The 19,584-nt window shown below is 38.8% G+C and overlaps 1 protein-coding gene across 2 annotated transcripts in view; it reads left to right on the top strand.

Annotated features, from left to right (window-relative positions):
* The window catches only part of CAT (catalase), a 63,913-nt gene extending 49,537 nt beyond the window's left edge, over nt 1-14,376 (top strand). For both annotated transcript variants that reach the window (XM_048485022.1, XM_048485021.1), the window contains exons 3-13: nt 597-707; nt 1,910-2,040; nt 4,706-4,810; nt 6,136-6,261; nt 8,752-8,943; nt 9,067-9,219; nt 9,797-9,935; nt 10,293-10,423; nt 11,261-11,368; nt 12,502-12,588; nt 13,579-14,376. In XM_048485022.1, coding sequence (XP_048340979.1) covers nt 597-707; nt 1,910-2,040; nt 4,706-4,810; nt 6,136-6,261; nt 8,752-8,943; nt 9,067-9,219; nt 9,797-9,935; nt 10,293-10,423; nt 11,261-11,368; nt 12,502-12,588; nt 13,579-13,644 — 1,349 coding nt within the window. In that variant the 3' untranslated portion in view covers nt 13,645-14,376. The remainder of the gene's footprint in view (nt 1-596; nt 708-1,909; nt 2,041-4,705; nt 4,811-6,135; nt 6,262-8,751; nt 8,944-9,066; nt 9,220-9,796; nt 9,936-10,292; nt 10,424-11,260; nt 11,369-12,501; nt 12,589-13,578) is intronic.
* The last annotated feature ends 5,208 nt before the right edge of the window (nt 14,377-19,584 follow it).

Consider the following 19,584-nt stretch of genomic DNA (forward strand, 5'->3'; position numbering starts at 1 on the left):
TCTGCTACATTGAGATGTGCTCGACTACACACCCACTGAATATTGTTACAGTTTGTATGATACAGTTGCAATTTTTATTTATTGTCCCACCTTTTTTATTGAGGTGGATTATGCCATGTAAATCACTGCAGTCAGTAGCATGTAAAATCTGATAAGTAGTGTAATTGGGCCAGGGTTACAGAAATTTGAAACAAAGCAAGAGTGTTATGCATTATATGTTAAGCAGTGCTGTTGTAGCTACGTTCAAAATCCTTATAAAGATTTTGCTATGGACTGTTGCTGCTCCTTATCTTTTCACAGGAGCAATGGCAAGGTCAAGGGAAATAGCAGAGTTCTGCAGCATTAAGGGACAGACTCTGTTTCCTATTTGGATGTTTTGAGTTTGTACAGAAGAGAATGTTAAGTAGTATAAAAGCCAAGTGTAGATTTAGCATAAAACTGCTGTTCTCATGAAATGGTACAGAACTTTTTTTTATTTCCAACATGGCTTGCTCTGGCTACTTTTTCTTGGATTGCTTGTAAAGTCTTGGGCCTATGAACTATTTGTTTCTGCTTCTCTTTGGTTTTGTATAAAAATAATCTTTTTCCTTTTTCAGGAGCTTTTGGTTATTTTGAAGTGACTCATGATATCACAAAATATTGCAAAGCAAAGATATTTGAGCACATTGGGAAAAGGACTCCACTTGCTATCCGATTTTCCACAGTTGGTAAGGCTTTTAAAAAGTGTGTGTATATCTTCTGATGTGCATCCTTTGTTTTCTAGATGCTAATATTAGACTTCTTAACAGTAGTTTTAAAAAAGCTAACGCCATGTTTTAATCTGTTTTATACATTGATATGAAATGTAAAATATACTAAAAAGTTCTGTATTTTCTTCTTAAAGTTTACACAGTAAATATTAGGAAATAGACAAGATCTTACTTACCTCTGCCACGGAGCAGTTAATGTTTGTTGTTGGGAAGCTGAGTTTCCTGTAAGAAGCAGGGTAGATCACTGATTTTGTTGCAGGGTTACCACACTTTTGCCTTTCATAACTATTATTAAAGGAAAGCAGAAGAAAAGTTTGGATTTATACCCCCACCTTTCTCTCCTGTAAGGAGACTCAAGGTGATTTACACGCTCCTTTCCTCTCTCTATAACAGACACCTTGTGAGGTAGGTGGGGCTGAGAGAGTTCCAAAGAACTGTGTCTAGCCCACAGTTACAGTGACAGAAATGTTAGAGTTGGGAAACAGATCTGGTTCACCAGATAAGAATCTGCCCCTCATGGAGTTGGGAATAAAACTCAGTTCTTCACTGCTCATAACTATACCACACTGGCTCTCAGAAGCTGTATAATCAGTTACCCTACTTCCTAGTTTCTAAAAAGGAGAAGACCAAAAGAATCTGGCTACACTGTCAGTGCTGGTTTTCATCTTTTGTAGTAAAGAATATTGAATGAGAACATCACATTGCAAAATTTCAACAGGGAAGAAAATTGTGTGTGGCTGTGCTGTACTCTTTCTTTGTATTCAGTGGCCTTCACAGGGATACAGATAGCAATTTACAGGAATGATCCTCTGTGCCACTGTCTGAACTTGAGCTCAATGAAAATAATATTCATTAGCAAAAGATTGAAAGAACAGTTATGCACAGGAGACCATTTTCAAATTTATGTTTTCCACAACTAAATGATATTGCCAGCATTATTAGATAGGATGGGGCTTGTACATTACTAGCTTATCATTTAATTGTTTCCTGCTATATTTACAGTGGCATGTCCTAAAATGACACCTGCTTCTAGTGGTAGAACTTGTTTAGTAGAAATGAGAGTACATTTGACAACAATCTCTTTGCTGTGTGTGTATGTGAGTCACAGTTGTGACAAAGGGGTGTTTTCATTGTTTCTGCTTTTTATTCTTTTTGCCTAGCTGGAGAATCAGGCTCAGCCGATACGATTCGTGACCCTCGAGGTTTTGCAATGAAATTTTATACAGAAGAGGGCAATTGGGATCTTGTTGGAAACAACACTCCCATCTTCTTTATCCGGGATGCAATGCTGGTATGTGAAGGAGTAATGGGTACTTCTGGACACCAGAAAGAAAGTACAAATAGTTCCCGGGTGTAAATGAATCGCCTACCAACAAGTGACTTTTATTAGCTTATAAAAATATTGTATTCCATCTTTAAGCAATATTAATACAGATATAAATCAAGAGATTAAATAATTAATAACATAACTTATTTTCAATTGATTATATTAGTTATATGTACGTTCATCATAATGGGAACAACTTACTGTTTTATAATATCAGGGAATCTTTACTAAATCAGAAGAATGACAGAGAATATTAAATGAGTCCTAATGTATGAATATAAGATGTGTTGAAATTTGTTTAAAAATTCGCTTGTGCAGATGACATGACTTTCAGGCATTTGTTTCCTCCTGGGATTCTGTACCAATAATGAAAGATGAGCATATAAAGATCCATTCTCTCCAGGGGCCCAAAAAGGCAATAGTGGAGGTTATGCCTTCATATTGGGCTTATTGTTTCACTTTCATGTTTATTTGGTCAGTTAGTGACATTGTAAAACATTACAACCTAACAAAATAAATATAAGAATAACCCCAACATGAAGGCCAGAGTTCCACTTGTGCCTTTCTAATTCCCTGGGGAGAATGGATCTGACAGGAATAAAGTAGATTCCTTTGAAATGTGGTGTTAGAGGAAAGTTTTACGAATATCTTGGACATCCAAAATGACAAATCAGTGGGTGAAATCAAGCCTGAACATTCCTTAGAAGCCAGAATGACTAAACTTTGGTCATATAATGAGAAGATAAGAGTCGCATGAAAAGACAATTATTCTAGGACAAGTTGAAGGCAGTAGGAAAAGAGGAAGATCCAGCATGAATTTAACTCTATGAAGGAAGCCACGGCCCTCAGTCTGCAAGACCTGAGGGAGGCTTTCAATGTTAGTACATTTTGGAGAACATTAATTCGTAGGATTGCCATGAGTTGGAAGCGATGTAATAGCACAACACACAACATTGTAAAAAAGGATGCTGGAAAAGATTGAAATAGAGGTCCATTAAGAGGACTAAAATAAATCTGTTTAATGAAATCATTTTGGCAGTGTTTAGCAAAAATATTAGCCATATCTTGAATCATGTTTATATCCCACCTGATAGTTTTTCATGCAGCCATGAAAAAGATCACAATATAATATTTTTTTAAAAAAGTAGCTTCAGTATAATGTTGTTTCAAAATCAAAGATCATGCAATAATAGACAAAAATCGCTGCCTAATAAAAATGGTAAATTCCTTTCAGTTTCAATTCCTTGTTGGAATATCAACATGATCGTCTGTTTTTTTGAATGTAAGGAGGGCATTGGCCTTGCAGGCTTCTCTAGGAAGCAAGTTTTCAAGGAGGAGCTATAACTGAGAAGGTCCTTCCTTTGTGTTCAAATAAAAGAACTCATCCAATAAAGCCTCCTTCAAATAGAGTACAGAGGACATTTCCTTAGACAACCTGGGCAAAGTCTGTTTAGGTCTTAAAGATGCTTGTGTGATGCTAGATTTGTTGTCCTGCCTGTATTAGATGAAGGCTTGTTTATTCTTCCAGAAAATATTCTTTCTGTACCCTCCTCCCCAACGGTAAAACTTTGTCTTGAATGGCTAGTGATCCTGCTCTTACCTCTGTTGCTTTAATTTGAATTTGTCTGACTTATACTTCAATTAACACTGTTGTAATTTTTCTTATTGACTTTATTGTTTTTACACTTTTAAATGGGTTTTTTTGTAAGGAAGTGTAGTTATTACTGAGATATTAATTTGTGTTAATAATCTTGTAAGCTGTCTCAAGTAACCAATCCTGGTTGAGGAGAAGGATTTACATTTTTTTAAAATCAGTTTTGTTTCAGTGTAAGTCTAACAAACACCCTTCTACCAGCTCAGTCACAGAATTAGAGATGACCACTTTTTCCAATAATTGAATCTTCTGTGTCATCTTCAAAATCAGCCTCCTGTGAGGTTTTCAAAGCATTGTCATAGGGTTGGATCCAGATGAAATCTGTAATTTTCTCTTCCTGCTTCCGACACCCCCTCCCCAGTATAATTTCTCAGTTACTCTTAGCCCCCAAGAGTAGCACTTCATAGAGATCAGAGGACTGGGGGGAGGCAGAAAGTTCCATTCATCCATTAGAAATGTTTGTCAGTATCCAACACATCATTGTCTAGGACATACTGTCGTTAGCATGTTACTGAAGCTGGTAACAGATATTTTCGCCACTGTAATCTCTTGAGAATCTAGGAACAATGCTAGATGTAATGCGAGCCTCCAGACTATGTGTCCTTCCCCACAAATGGAGGTTGTGGTACCACCAATTCTCAGATTGAATACTTTCAGTAATTATTAAAATTCTGTCCAAGCACATGGCTACAATATTTCATTGTTCTGGTTCTCTTCACAGTCCTTTCAAAGAGTTCTGTGTTTCCCTGTTTCAATTGTTTTGTTCTCATGAGTGAAAATTCTTTAAATGTCACTGCAAAGTAAAAAATATTGGTGCATGGATTTTGATTTATTTCAGAGGCTCATGAGCATGAATTGAATTTCAAATACATATTTTCATCATGAATTTTCCAAAAGTGAGGGAAAGTATACTAGAGCTAATGTTTATATGAGTAAACCAGTTATATTAAGTTGTGTATTTTTGTTTGAATTTAGTTTCCATCCTTCATCCACACCCAAAAGAGGAATCCACAGACTCATCTGAAAGATCCAGACATGGTATGGGATTTCTGGAGTCTCCGCCCTGAGTCTCTACACCAGGTGTGATTGGCCCTCTTTAATATATAGCTTTTGTTTATTTATTTATTTATTTAAATGGCACAGTACAATAACTTTTTTGTCTGTATGTCCACCTCATAGGTTAGTCTAGAATAGAAATCCTGCAGATAAATACACCTTTTTTACATCTGTTCCATCCTGCGCTGCCATCATGTTTCTGTTCACAATTAATAGTGGCAATCCAGTCTTGCAGTAAAAAGCTGAATTTACTTCCCACTTTAAAGAAAGGAGATCATGACTGAAATAAGAGAGAAAGCTCTACTCTCCTTAGCATACTCTACTAACAAGGCTGATAAAGCATATTTGATGGGCTATTGACTGTCTGCTGGGGTTATAGTAAAGGATGTTGTATCAGCATGGCACTTGTGTTCATAAGCAAGAGTCATTCGGTTAGACCCAGCCAGCTTTTCCTCTGGTGAAAAGGGAAGAGGGAGCTGCCTGGAGATCATGAGAACGGCATAGACAAAAGTCACATGGGACAGAAGCTGTAATAAGGGTTTGGTTAGAACCATTATTGGGATCACTTGGCACAGACTAGTTATGCCACTGTCAGGAGACCTTGAGTTTGCTTTAAAAGTTTAAAATACATAGGTAGACATCTGAAATGTCTGGTTTTTTTTTAAAAAGTCCACATAAGAATGAAGGCAGCCTATTGCTCTTGTAATATCTGTCTTCACATAATGTGAGGATGTGTAGGGAGAAGATGCAGAAAGAAAGGTAGTTGTGCCTGGGCTTGCTGGCAGACCACTTCACACATGTGGGAACAGTTTGGTAGCAAAAATGTGTCTCTGCATAAAAATTGATCCTTGTCCTTGGCAAAGAGCGCCTCAGTTTCGTATTGCATAAAAAGTGCCTCGGTTTCGTAATGCATAAAGAGTGCCTCAGGCATGCATCCAGAAAGAATCCAGATACCAGGAGTTTGGGCTGTAGCATATTATCCAGGGTTATCTCTGTAGAACTGAAGCAGCTGTTAAATCTAGTCCTAAGTGACCACAGCTACATCAATTTCAATTTTTTTAGTTCAGAAATAATTCAGGATTTCTTTATTTTATTTATTTATTTTATTTTATTAAATTTATAGGCCGCCTATCCCCTCCTCATCCACCATGTGCTCTCCCAAACTCAAGATCTATACTGAAAAGCAGCAAGGGGTGGGAATGGACATTGAATGGGGGTCTCTTTGCTGCATCATATTAACAATAGAATATGGTTAGAGCATATGATTGAACTATGCGTAGTCTACTGTACAAAATAAACTACAATAAATGAAGATAATCTGTATTAATTTATTCCTGGTTTATGTTTAGGTGTCATTCCTGTTCAGTGATCGTGGCATTCCAGATGGATTTCGCCATATGAATGGCTATGGATCTCACACTTTTAAGCTTATAAATGCCAGTGGCAAAGCAGTATACTGCAAATTTCATGTTAAGGTAATCACTTCACTTTCATGTGTATAGTTTCCTTCTAAGAATTTACTACCGGTACTTATAAAATGAATATCAAGATAATAGAAGGGCTTACTTTTTAGTTCTGTTCCTGATTTTGGATGTGTAGCATTGTATTAGATGCTTAGCTTATTTCCATAAACTGGAAGATTTAGGTTGTCTTTTATATGGAATAAATTGCTGTTCCAACAGTTTAAATATGAAAAGGTTTTTATTGCTGCAGTTCTTTCTTGGTGGAATATATTAATTAGATGTCATGAACCTTCATGTTGAATAGCGCCTGTGATATCACTGATATTTTCCCCTTTTTTATTTTTATAAGTTTGTGCATTTGAAAAGCAAAAAAATTGTTTTACTTGTTGTTTTATCACTTTATCCTGAAAAGTGAGGCAGAAACCTAAAAGGTTTTTTTCCCCCAAAGTGCAGCCCACTTCTTGATAATACTGCCTTGTAACACTTATTGGCTTCCATGGCACAAAGAGGAAGAGTTGCAAACAGTGACACACACTGGACACAATGTGTAACAGACTTCCCTCTGTGATACACCTCTGAAGATGCCAGCCACAAATGTAGGTGAATGTTAGGAACAAGATCCACCAGACCACAGCCACACACTCACCACAACCAGTTGAATCCGGCCATGCAAGCCTTCGACAATACAGTGTCACACTTATTAATCTGTCACTTTGTTGGAATGGAATATTCTGCTACTGGGTTGTGGTTGGCTGGAGTCTAGTATAAAATTTCAAATGTAGTGTCTGTATCTGCATCATTATATGTAGCTTCTCCCTCCCACAGTATAATAGCCTCCTGAGTTAGGGGTCCCCAACATGGTGGTTATGGACGCTGACACTTTCTTGGTACACACCAGATATTTATACAGGGGGGAGGTCTTTCCTAGCAGGACTTCTGATTAGCTGTACAGATTAAAATAACATTCAGTGTCAGCTGCAACTACAGTGTTGGCTTTATTCTCTCACACCTCTTTCCCACTGTAATTTTAATAACCATATATACTCGTGTATAAGTCGACCCGCATATAAATCGAGGCACCTAATTTTACCACAAAAAACTGGGAAAACTTATTGACTCGCGTATAAGTCGAGGGTGGGAAATGCAGCAGCTACTGGTAAATTTCAAAAATAAAAATAGATACCAATAAAATTACATTAATTGAGGCATCAGTAGGTTAAATGTTTTTGAATATTTATTTCAAAGAAAAACAGTAAACTAGCTCTGTAAGTGGAAAAGAGAGTCAACAAAAACAATATGGTCTCAACAATAACTTTAAAAGTACAAAAACCTTAGCTCAACCAGCAACCAAGCTAAAACACAAGAGTTAAAATCCTTCAAAACTGGATTTTTGGTCAGGGGAGGAATGTTTATGTTAGCAGTACCAACATTTCAGAGTATCTTTAGGAGACCCTCCTGATGGTACCACCCAGGTTTGGTGAAGTTTGGTTCAGGGGGTCCAAAGTTATGGACCCTCAAAATGTAGCCCCATCCACTATTAGCTCCCATTGGAAACAATGGGGGATGGGGCACCCCCTTTGGGGGTCCATAACTTTGGACACCCTAAACCAGGGGTAGGGAACCTGCGGCTCTCCAGATGTTCAGGAACTACAATTTATTTATTTTTTTTATTTATTTCTCAGTCTTATAGACCGCCCAACCCCCGAAGGGCTCTGAGCGGTGAACAACATAAAATAACAGTTACATAATAGACTGTAAATAATTTAAGTTAAAATGCAGCCAATTGGCCATGCTGACAGAGGCTGATGGGAATTGTAGTTCCTGAACATCTGGAGAGCCGCAGGTTCCCTACCCCTGCCCTAAACCAAACATCACTAAACCTGGCTGGTATCAGCAAGGGATTATCCTGATGATACCACCCAGGTTTGGCAAAGTTTGGTTCAAGGGGTCCAAAGTTATGGACCCTCAAAATGTAGCCCCATCTACTATTATATCCCATTGGAAACAATGGTGGATGGGAGCACCCCCTTTGGGGGTCCACAACTTTGGACCCACTGAATCAAACTTTACCAAACTTGGGTGGTATCATCAGGAGAGTCTCTGGAAAAATCCCTGAAATTGTGATGCCACTAGCCTAAAAACTGTGCCCCCTGGTGGCCAACAAAGTAAAAACCCTAAAATATTTTTTTAAAATACACCTGACTCGCATATAAGTGGAGGGGGGCTTTTCCAGCACAAAAAATGTGCTGAAAAATTTGACTTATATGCGAGTATATACTGTAACCCTCTTCCCCACTGTACTTGTTTTTTCTTTATGTGTGCATGGCTCTGCCTTCTGAGGCAACTGTTTTGTTGTTGTAAAGCACATTTTCCTATTCAACCCTCTTCACAAGCAGACTGCTGCCACAGAGTCAGTCAGGTGATGATAATTTAACATTTTGTGCTGTTTTTACTAGTATAAAATTACTTCTCAAGTCTGGCTGATGTCTTCAATGTTTGTAGACTGATCAAGGAATCAAAAACCTTTCTGTCGAAGAAGCAGGAAGATTGGCTTCAGAAGATCCTGACTATGCTTTGCGTGATCTCTATAATGCTATTGCTGATGGAAACTATCCAACATGGAGTTTCTACATCCAGGTTATGACATTTGAACAAGCTGAGCGATTTCCATTTAATCCTTTTGATGTAACTAAGGTAATTGCAAGTTCTATTTCTTCTAAATATTGCTCATGGAAATTAAATAGTGTGTGTTTCTGCAGATTTGGAAAGTTGATTGAATGATAACTGTGATGATGCCATGTCTGTTATATTTCCTAGGTTTGGTCTCATAAAGACTATCCTCTCATCCCTGTGGGAAAAGTGACCTTAAACCGGAACTCTGTCAATTATTTTGCTGAGGTGGAACAACTGGCTTTTGACCCAAGCAATATGCCCCCAGGCATTGAACCCAGCCCTGATAAAATGTTGCAGGTGATGAAGACACTCCTCATTTTTTTAATACAAATCACATTGCCCACTTAAGATCTCTCTTCTTGCTGTAATGAATATAATGAAAATGTATGCCTTTCTGGGTGCATTGGATTTCATTTTTGGTTGTTAACTCCAACTTTTCACTTTTGAGCTTTGCTGCCAATTCAGATTTTTAAATCCTGAATATCCAAGAAAATGGATTATGAGCAGTTTTAATCAGTCGCTGTCCTTGGCATATTAGCAAGATAAGTGATGTTATCAGCAGGCGGGCACTTCCAAAATTATGTTTTATTGCCATTTTCACTCAATTTGGAGAGCACTGATATTCTTCTGAAATTAAATAAAACAGAAATTCTTCCTTGCACGACTTTCTGATGCACTTAATGGAGGGCAGGGCTTTTTTGTTGTTGTTGTTTTGATTGTGGTTAATGGTGAGCATTGGAATATAACTATCCTCCCTGGCTAGATTTTAGACTGAGCAGTAGCAATTAAAAGCAGCAGGAAGAGTGAGGCAGAAACCTAACCCAAGTAAAAGCTACCTACCTTTATACTTGCTCCTCTTAATCTATTATTCTAGGGTCGCCTTTTCTCATATCCAGATACTCACAGGCATCGTCTTGGACCCAACTATCTTGCAATTCCAGTAAATTGTCCCTACCGAGCTCGAGTTGCCAATTACCAAAGAGATGGATTTATGTGCGTTTCTGACAACCAAGGTACTTGTGAAATGCTTTTCTCTCTCTCTTTTAAAAAAAGTTACTCTCAGCAACAGTTGCAAGAGTTTTCTGTGTGTACATCATTGTTGGAATATCTGGATGTGGAGACAGCTGAGCAAGGAAGAATGAGAGTCCCTACTGTGGACATGACAAGCAGAAGTGCTCTCCACATCATTTTTCCACTGGAGAATGCTTATAGCAGCAAACCACTGAATTTTTATGAAGGCCAAGAGCTATGTATTGATCATGTTTAAAATGTTTTAGATACCCTCTTTCTTGATTTTTTTTATCCCTACTCTCTCCCCTCACACTTCTAATATATTTGTGAATTAGTGAGATTTTAACTTTTTTTCCTAGGTGGGGCCCCAAACTACTATCCAAACAGCTTTACTGGTCCTGAGGATCAGCCTAACTTAAAGGAAGCACGTACACTTCTTTCAGGAGATGTGACACGTTTCAATAGTGCAAATGAAGATAATGTGTCTCAAGTAAGCAAAGCAGAAATATCCAAATTTTCTTTGGAAGTAGGATGTGAGGCAAATTATATATTAGCATGCTCATGAAACATTTATCAATAGTTGGATCTTGCAATAAGTGCATTGTTGTTTCTTTCAAGCTTCTGATTCTCTTCAGTCATCCCAACTTCTCTAAAATCTTCAGATTTTTAAAATTTGCCCAAATGCCTACTGGATTAGATCCAGCAGAGTTGTTAGTGAAAAAGGTTTTCTTCTTTGGCTATTCCTCACCTGCCCCCCAATTCCCTAGCTCTTTTTGATCCTGGGAACATCGATCCCTGAGGTTGGAAGGCCTGTTGGAAGGCCTGTGTCATCATACCTACAAATGGAGAGTGGAACCATGGCAAAGGGACATAGTTTACTTTCCTTGTATCTCCTCTGTTTGTGCAGTTCTGTCCCTTCATCATACTCACAGCCCCACAACCTGCATGCCAGTTAGTTCATGCAGATCTTGAGGCCAAGAAAATCACCTTTCCCTGGATCAGAATTAGCCAAGATGGGGGAAAGGACAGGAATCTTCACTTGCAAGCCGCTTCTGCTGACAGATTGCTGGATCCACCTCATTTAAATCCATGAAAGCATAGTCCTTTACTTGCGATGTTAGTGCTTGAAGGCAAGCAGAGCTACCATAAACCATAAACCTGAAAAGTCACTCCAAGGATGGGTCTTATGCAAATCCTTGCTTTCTTGGTGGCAGAGACTAGAGCCCTAATGAAACTCACTTTTTATTGTAAAAAATTGCTAAAATGTTATGGAGAGTAGGATCTAACTACAGTTGAAATAATACTTGTCTTTTTCACTTTTTTAAAGGTACGAGACTTTTATACCAAAGTACTGAAGGAGGATGAACGCCAGAGGCTTTGTGAGAATATTGCTGGCCATCTTAAGGATGCTCAAATATTCATCCAGAAGAAATCTGTAAGTGCTAAATTATTACACAGGTGGCCTCTAATCTATGGTTTTCATGTAAAATAAAGGTTTTTTCGAGGTGTAAAGGAAAATGCAATTTTTTTCTAGTATGCGGGGGAAACAAAGTTAAAAGGTATTAATATAAGGATTCATTCCATCTTTTAAAAAAAAGAATCAGATATAGAAAGTCTCAGTAGCATCAGAAAAACTAGTTCAGGGCTTCATCCCACTCACAAAAGGTCATACATTGTGTCTAATTTCTGACCCATTAAACATTGACATTTTTGTTAGTTGATAGCTGCATAGTAATCTTATCAAAACATTGAAAAGATCTTGGCCCAGTTTAGACCTACTATAAGATTAAAAATGCTTTGATGGGCATTCATCAAAAAGGAGATGAATTATATTTATTTTATTTATTTTATTTATTAGATTTTTATACCGCCCCATCCCCGAAGGGCTTGAGACAATATTTTCTTGTTAAACTAGCTAGGTGTAGATAAATTTAGAGCCTCACACTACATCAGTTTGGTTTAGTGTATAGTATACTGCCCTTCTTCCAAGGACCTCAGGGTGGCATACGTGGAGTTCCTTCTCCTTTTATCCTCACAACAACCCTATGAGGTAGGTCAGAGTGAGAGAATGACTGACCCAGTGATTTTCGTGGCCATTTAAGTCTATGCCTCTCCAGTCATAGTCCAGCACTCCACACTAGCACGCATCAATTAAAATGTATTTCTTTTTATGTAAGGAGTTTCAGTCTTGCCTTTAAGGAATTGAAACAAAAAATCTAGAAGACACCATGGTGGGGGTGACACACATCTTTCCACCTTGCTAGCTATATTGATTGATAGCCAGTTCCAAACCTTGCTTCCTTTCTGACAAATGATTAGGCTCAGATACTACATCTTTCCATTATGACATAATTTGGTGATTGTAGTGTGGTCACAAAGCATTCTCTGGAACAGATCTATTATCATCTGCCAGTTATGTCAGATGTGTTCATTTCACATATTCTGTCTGTCAGTCTTGGAAATTATGGTGGTAATATCTGAAATATACAAGAACCAAGCCATGTAGGAATATACTGATTAGTCTGAATGTTAAATTTTTTCCTGTCAAAATTTCTTTTGCCATTCTAGGTGCAAAACTTTACTGATGTTCATCCAGACTATGGTGCACGCATTCAAGCCCTCTTGGATAAACACAATGCTCAAAGTAACAAGAAGGTATGACAACAAATTCTGTTCAAAATATTTTCCAGAAGGTAGAAATATAAAGAAAGGCCTGTTGATCAAAGTGAGATCCCTGCTGCTAAACTATTTGAACAAAAAAATCTTACCATTCTGCCACTGGCAATCATTAAATATCCATTAACAAATGGATTATTATATTAGACTGGCAGTCCCCAAACATGGATTTGGCATAGCTGCCACCACAGCACAAGGATCTTTAAATGTTTGACTGTGGTGTAGTGGTTAAGAGCGGTGGACTCTAATCTGGAAAACGAAATTTGATTCCCCACTTCTCCTCATGAGCAGCTGACTCCAATCTGGTGAACCAGGTTTGTTTCCCCACTCCTGTACATGAAGCCTGCTGGGTTAGTCGGTTCCATCTACCTCACAAGATGTCTGTTGTGAGGAGAGGAAGGAAAAGAATTTGTAAGCTGCTTTAAGATTCCTTACGTTTGAGAAAAGCAGGATATAAATACAAACTCTTCTTCTGAAGGTAAGCTTCAGCAGCCATTTTGTAGTTTCACCCTGCATGCTATGTCAAAATTCTAAAATTGCCTACAACTCTAAAAGGTTGGGGATCTCTGTATGAGACAATTGATTAGAATATTTTGCATTTTTAAGCAAATAATGTTCACTGGGCACCCTGACTTGGGTGGACCAGACTAGCCTGATCTCATCAGATATCAGAAGCTAAGCTGGATCATTCCTGTTTAGTAATTGGATGCGAGACCATGAAGGAATACCACAGTTGCTATGCAGAAGAAAGCAATAGCAAACCACCTCTGCTAGGCTCTTGTCTTGTCAACTCTACTGGGTTGTCATAAGGCGGCTGTGACTTGACAGCACTTTACACAAGCTTCACTGGATAACAAAAGAATCCCCCAATGTCTCAGAATCGTCTCTGATGGAAAAAATTACATCCATGTTACATCCCTTTTAAAAAAGTGATTATTCCCATTTTTAATTATTGTCTTTTGTTTCTAGGGACACGTTCATACTTATACACAAACTTCGTCCCATGCTATTGCAAAGGAAAAGGCTAATTTGTGAACGGCATCCTCTGTGGATAGTTGGTCCCATTCCAACTTACGTCCGTCCAACTGGAAAATAAGCTGTGGAAGATATTAACAAAAGAGGCTAATATTCTTGTTTTTCAGAAGTGTGGCTTGGGCTGGGAGCTGCAATATAAAAATAGTCAAAATTGCAATGTGATTAAAAGTCAACAGAATGATAACCGTATGCCTTCCAGCATTATCTGTCTAACAGTCTATTCTGGCAATAACTTTTAAGTCACGTGACTAAGGTGTATTCTACAATAACTTGGCTGCTTTTTGCATATTTTTAATTTTTGCTTTTTTATTCTTTTAATTGTTTCTGTTTACTGAAAAGAGATAATTCCGATATCTTTTACATATGGATACTAGCATTGTAATTAAGCAGTTATCATTTATCTAGAAAAAATTTCAGGAACTATACATATTCAAACATTCAGTTGCTTTTTGATAAATTACTCTGTTAAGGTCATTTGCCACATTCATACATACATAAGCCTTTATTGGCATAATCAAAAAGCAAGATGAATATGTTAAGGTCATTTGCATAATGCATTTGAAACCTGCTTCTGTAGCTTCTCCTCCAAAAAGAATTACCGTATATACAAGCTTAGCTTTCTGTGGTGCTAAAATTTTAGCTTGCTAAAGCTAAGATGCAAGATGGATTACATTAAGCATATTTGAAACTTCAGATTTGAAAATTAAAAAATAAACTGTAATAAAAAACTAATAAAAATGTGTTCTGTATTTTATTTGATTCTTGTCTACAAATGCAATTTTAATGCCATATTTTATAAACCCTATACCATCCTGATAGTATTGGGAAGAAGTCTCCTGGGGCTGTCTTGTATTCATGTAACTTAACAAGCAGAGGCCGCTTCCGCACGGCCCATTTATGACGGCCTGGGGGCGCCAAAAAAGGCGCCCCCAGGCCGCCGTTCGCACAGGCGCCGCTGCTGCAACGCAGCAGCGGCGACCTGACTCCTCTTCCCTCCCCCCAGGGCGGCGTCAAGCCGCCCTAAACAACAACCCTTTAAAGGGTTGTTGTTGGGGAGGGAGCGTCTTCCCTGCGGCGCGGTGCGAACCGCGCCGTCGGGAAGACGCTGTCTCTCCCGCCACTCGGGTGTCCTCCTGTTAAGCGCGCGAGTCCCGCCCACACTGTCCTCCGACCTCCAGGGCCTGAGGGCAGCGCATGGCGTGCGCTGCAGGCTTACCCAGGAGGACACCGAGTGGGCCGGGAGGGCGCAGAGGCGGCTCCGTCGCGGAGCCGCCTGCGTCTCTGCCGGCCTCCCCTTGGCTCCCGCTTACGCCGACAGAACTCCTGTCATGGGGGAAACGCTCCCGGCCGTATGAAACAGCCAGAGATAGTTTATAACAAACTTATTTAGCACCATACCAATCAGGTTTTTCCTGAGGCTGAAAATTCCTATTCTAGATCAGTGAGTTATCTTGAAGTCTTGTGAAAATGTAAAATATCATGAGACTTCTCATCTCCCTTTCAGAGCCCCTTCAAAAGAAGACCTTCCTTTATTAGTAGCTTGGTTGTAACCAGGCTATAAAGATGTATGTAAAAATTCATTTTTCAAATTCATTTTTATCCTGTTGTAAGCATATCTGAAAACTGGAAACCTTGTAAATGAATTTTGAGGCAGAACTACTGACCTTTGGCCTAAAACCTAATGCCTAGAGGGCATTGATGCCAGTCCTCCAAAAATACTGCAAGTTGTACTCGTCTCAAAACTGGTGGGAGGATTAAATAGTTAGATTCTCTGAGCATCAGCTGTTTTCTTCATGTGATAGAAAAAACATTGGCTTGTGCCCATGTTGTGAGGGGAAAAGAGTCCAATATTGGAGCTTTCTGCTAAGTGGCAAATGTATTATAGTTTCATTCACAAAGACTGAATCTTTAATTCTTCAATTTAATACTAACTCAAGGATCATTTGACCTCTAATGTTTTTTGTTTGACAAGAATGTTTCAGATCTTAGAATTAGTGTATAACAATACCTTCTAATCAGACTCCAACCATAAACTATTCAATTAAATCTCATTATTTTGAAAATCCATTTATTTACTCAAAGCGGATTAGAAAATATAGAAAACAATTCACTCATGAAAAAGATATCCAGTAAACAATGTAATAAGACTAGGGTTACAGAATTAGAAAACAATGTGATTCTGTAATAATGGAGCCTCAAGAAGCCATCACCCTGTAGAACAGCACTCAAGCTGATTGAAGATGCAACCTTGGTCTCTTTCTGTGAGCACAGCATCATTGGCCCACAATTGATTGACTTATTAAAAATACCCTGCCTGCACTTAGCAAAACCAATTCATTTGTATGGAAGCTTTCTGCAGCCAAACTGCCACACTGGGAGCGGGGATGAAGCTTGACTTCAGAGGTGGAACTAACAGAAAACAATGCAATGGCAAAAGCAGTTTACAAAGGTAAAAGACAAAGCAGTAAAAATAGGTGGTATATTCAATAAACATTGCAATTGACTACAATTCTGAGAGACAGTATGCAGTGTGTGATTGTTTATCCTAGATTCTCAGCATAATCCAACATTCAAGCAAACTAGCACTCTGCAAGTAGGGATTTAGCAAATCTGCTTCTCTGACACATGACAAAACATAAATAAATGTACATCCAAATTAGACTATGCTATCACCTTTTAGACTACTTTTGATTGATGGCAGTATTATAAACAAAGTTCAGTATCCAATGAAGCAATTTCATGCCAGTTTCAACACGGAATTGTAACTTTATCTGAGTACTGAACATGGCAAATCCTCCATAACACTGATTATTGTGAATTTTACTGTTTTCATTTTTGGTGGGGGGGGGGGGGGTTACTGTTGTTGGGTCTGGAATGGTGACCAGCTGGGGGGGAGGGGAGAGAGAGAGAGAAGAGACAACACAGACAGATGTTCCAGGAAGAATCAGCCACAACTTTATTGATTACAGTATAGGCTAAGTAAGAGGGTGTGATTGACAGTTCAACTACTGTCAAGACTTCCCCATACCTGCCTGTTGGAGTATTAGGGGTATTAGGACTGGAAACTGCAAAACCTGGCTCCATTCAATGAGTACAGAGCTGCCTTAAAGTGCTCAAAGAACTTTCTAGAAGGCTTGCAGCACCTTTGTTCATCAACTTCAGCACTTCTTGTAGCAGAGAGGTGCATTACATGACTGGAGGAGAGTGAACGTTATCCCAATCCTCAAAAAAGGAAGGATAACCCAAGGATAACCCCAACTACAGGCCAGTCAGTCTGACCTCTGCTCCAAGGAAGATATTGGGGCAGATTTTAAAGGAGTCAGTCTGTGAGCCTTGGAAGGACAGATTGGTGATCTGAGCAGAATTGTATGATGGCTTCTTTAATAAGAAAAATAAATGACAAGATAGTTGGCTATTGGCCCAGATTTAGTTATAAGGATTGTTCTAAACATTAGGGTGACTTCAAACAGTCCTGCCAACTTTGCAGTCTGTATAGAGGCTTGGACAGGGTATAGATCTGTTAACACGACCCATCTTACTAATAACATGATACAGGAGTGGAATCACAGGCAGGAAATTACCTTGATGGTGAAGTGATCTTGATAATGAACTCAGACAGCAGCAGCCTCCTCCTCCTCCTCCTCCTTCATCTTCATCTTCTTCTTCTTCTTCATCTCCTTCTTCTCCTTCTCCTCCTCCTCCTCCTGCTCATGCAGCATAATCATGGTTTCATTTTCCTCCTCTCTATCCAAACTCAACCAGAGTAGTGGTAGCATCCTTTGGTGTTATACAGTGGAAAGAGGGTACCAAGTTAGTCAGACATACATTCTAAATTTTAAGAAATGAATGATTTAAGTAAACTCAGGCAACTACTGGGTGTGATACCATGGTTAAGAATACTACAAGGGAAGGGAGTGCATGATGGATGGGAGTTTCTTAACAGTGGAAACTTGAAGGCACCATGTCAAACAGTTTCAATGACAAGGAAAAATGGGAGGTATTTAAGGAAACCAGAATGGATGTCTAAAGAAATTTCTACTGAGCTAAGACTGAAAAGAGACATGTACAAGAAATGGAAAAGAGAAATCAAACAAATGGCCAGGATGTGCAGGCAAAAAGTCAGAAAAACTAAAGCTGTCAGGGGAATGCTATATTTCCAGAACCATGTGACTGCTATATTTCCAGAATGCTACATTTCCAGAACCATGTGACTGCTTAAAATAACGACAAAACAGCATGCGCCTGGGACATGGGTTACCCTGGCTTCACTCCAAATACTGTTTTTCACAGACTCTTGGGAAAATAGGAGGGGGATTCTCTACAGGAGATAAAGGGGACTGTGAATGCCAACTTAATCAGAACTGGCTTTGCCAAGTGTGGTGCTTCAATGCCTATTCAATAAATGCGACTGATCAATACTTCAGAGTTTATTTATTGGCTTATGGTTGCAAGACCTAACAAAAGGGCAGAATGAGCTCAGGCTTGCTAGAGAGATTAAAAATAACAAAAAGACTTTTTTGGTTATGTCTGTAGCAAAAGGAAGAAAAAGGATATGCATGGAAAATATAGCACTGCATGGAAAATATAGTCACTGCATGGAAAATATAGCAAAATGCTAACAGAGGACTGAGAAAAGACAGAACTACTCAACAGCTCCTTTGCCTCGGTCTTCTCCCCAAAGGAAAACAGTGTTCAATCAGAATAGAATAGAATAGAATAGAATAGAATCTTTATTGGCCAAGTGTGATTGGACACACAAGGAATTTGTCTCCGGTGCATATGCTCTCAGTGTACATAAAAGAAAAATACATTTGTCAAGAATCATAAGGTACAACACTTAATGATTGTCATATAGGTCTAGTAAGCAATCAGGAAACAATCAATAGTAATGAAAACATAAAATGTAAAATCATAAAATAAAATGAATTGTCAGCACAGGCTATAGTCATACAGTCATAAGTGGGAGGAGATAGATAATAGGAATGATGAAAAAAGTAGTGCAGTAATTATATAATAAATAGTTTGACATTATCGAGGGAATTATTTGTTTAGCAGAGTGATGGCATTTGGGAAAAACCTGTTCTTATGTCTAGTTGTCTTGGTGTGCAGTGCTCTGTAGCGACGTTTAGAGGGTAAGAGTTGAAACAGTTTATGTCCAGGATGCGAGGGGTCAGTAAATATTTTCACAGCCCTTTTGACCCGATCTGCAATATATACAGGTCCTCAATGGAAGGCAGGTTAGCAGCAATTGTTTTTTTCTGCAGTTCTGATTATTCTCTGAAGTCTGTGTCGATCTTGTTGAGTTGCAGAACCAAACCACACAGTTATGGAGGTGCAGATGACAGACTCAATGATTCCTCTGTAGAACTGTATCAGCAGCTCCTTGGGCAGTTTGAGCTTCCTGAGTTAGGCTTAGAAAAGAACATTCTTTGTTGTGCTTTTGATGACATTTTGATGTTAGGTGACCATTTTAGGTCATGAGATATGATGGAGCCTAGAAATTTAAAGGTCTCTACTGTTGATACTGTGTTGTCTAGTATTGTGAGAGGAGGTAGGATGGGAGGGTTTCTCCTGAAATCTACCACCATTTCTACGGTTTTAAGGGTGTTCAGTTCTAGATTGTTCCAGTGGCACCACAAGGCTAGTTGTTCAACCTCCCGTCTGTATGCGGTTTCATCGTTGTCTCGAATGAGACCAATCACTGTTGTATCATCTGCAAATTTCAGTATTTTAACAGATGGATCGTTTGAGATGCAGTCATTGGTATACAGAGAGAAGAGAAGTGGTGAAAGTACACAGCCTTGGGGGGGCCCTGTGCTCATTTACAGGTGTCTGATGTAATTTTTCCTAGCTTCACCTGCTGTTTCCTATCTGTTAGGAAGCTTGTGATCCACTTACAAATATGCTCAGGTACTGCTAGCTGAGTTAGTTTGGTTAGAA

This window comes from Sphaerodactylus townsendi, linkage group LG02 (genome assembly GCF_021028975.2).
Source record: "Sphaerodactylus townsendi isolate TG3544 linkage group LG02, MPM_Stown_v2.3, whole genome shotgun sequence".
In the NCBI taxonomy this organism is placed as follows: Eukaryota; Metazoa; Chordata; class Lepidosauria; order Squamata; family Sphaerodactylidae; genus Sphaerodactylus; species Sphaerodactylus townsendi.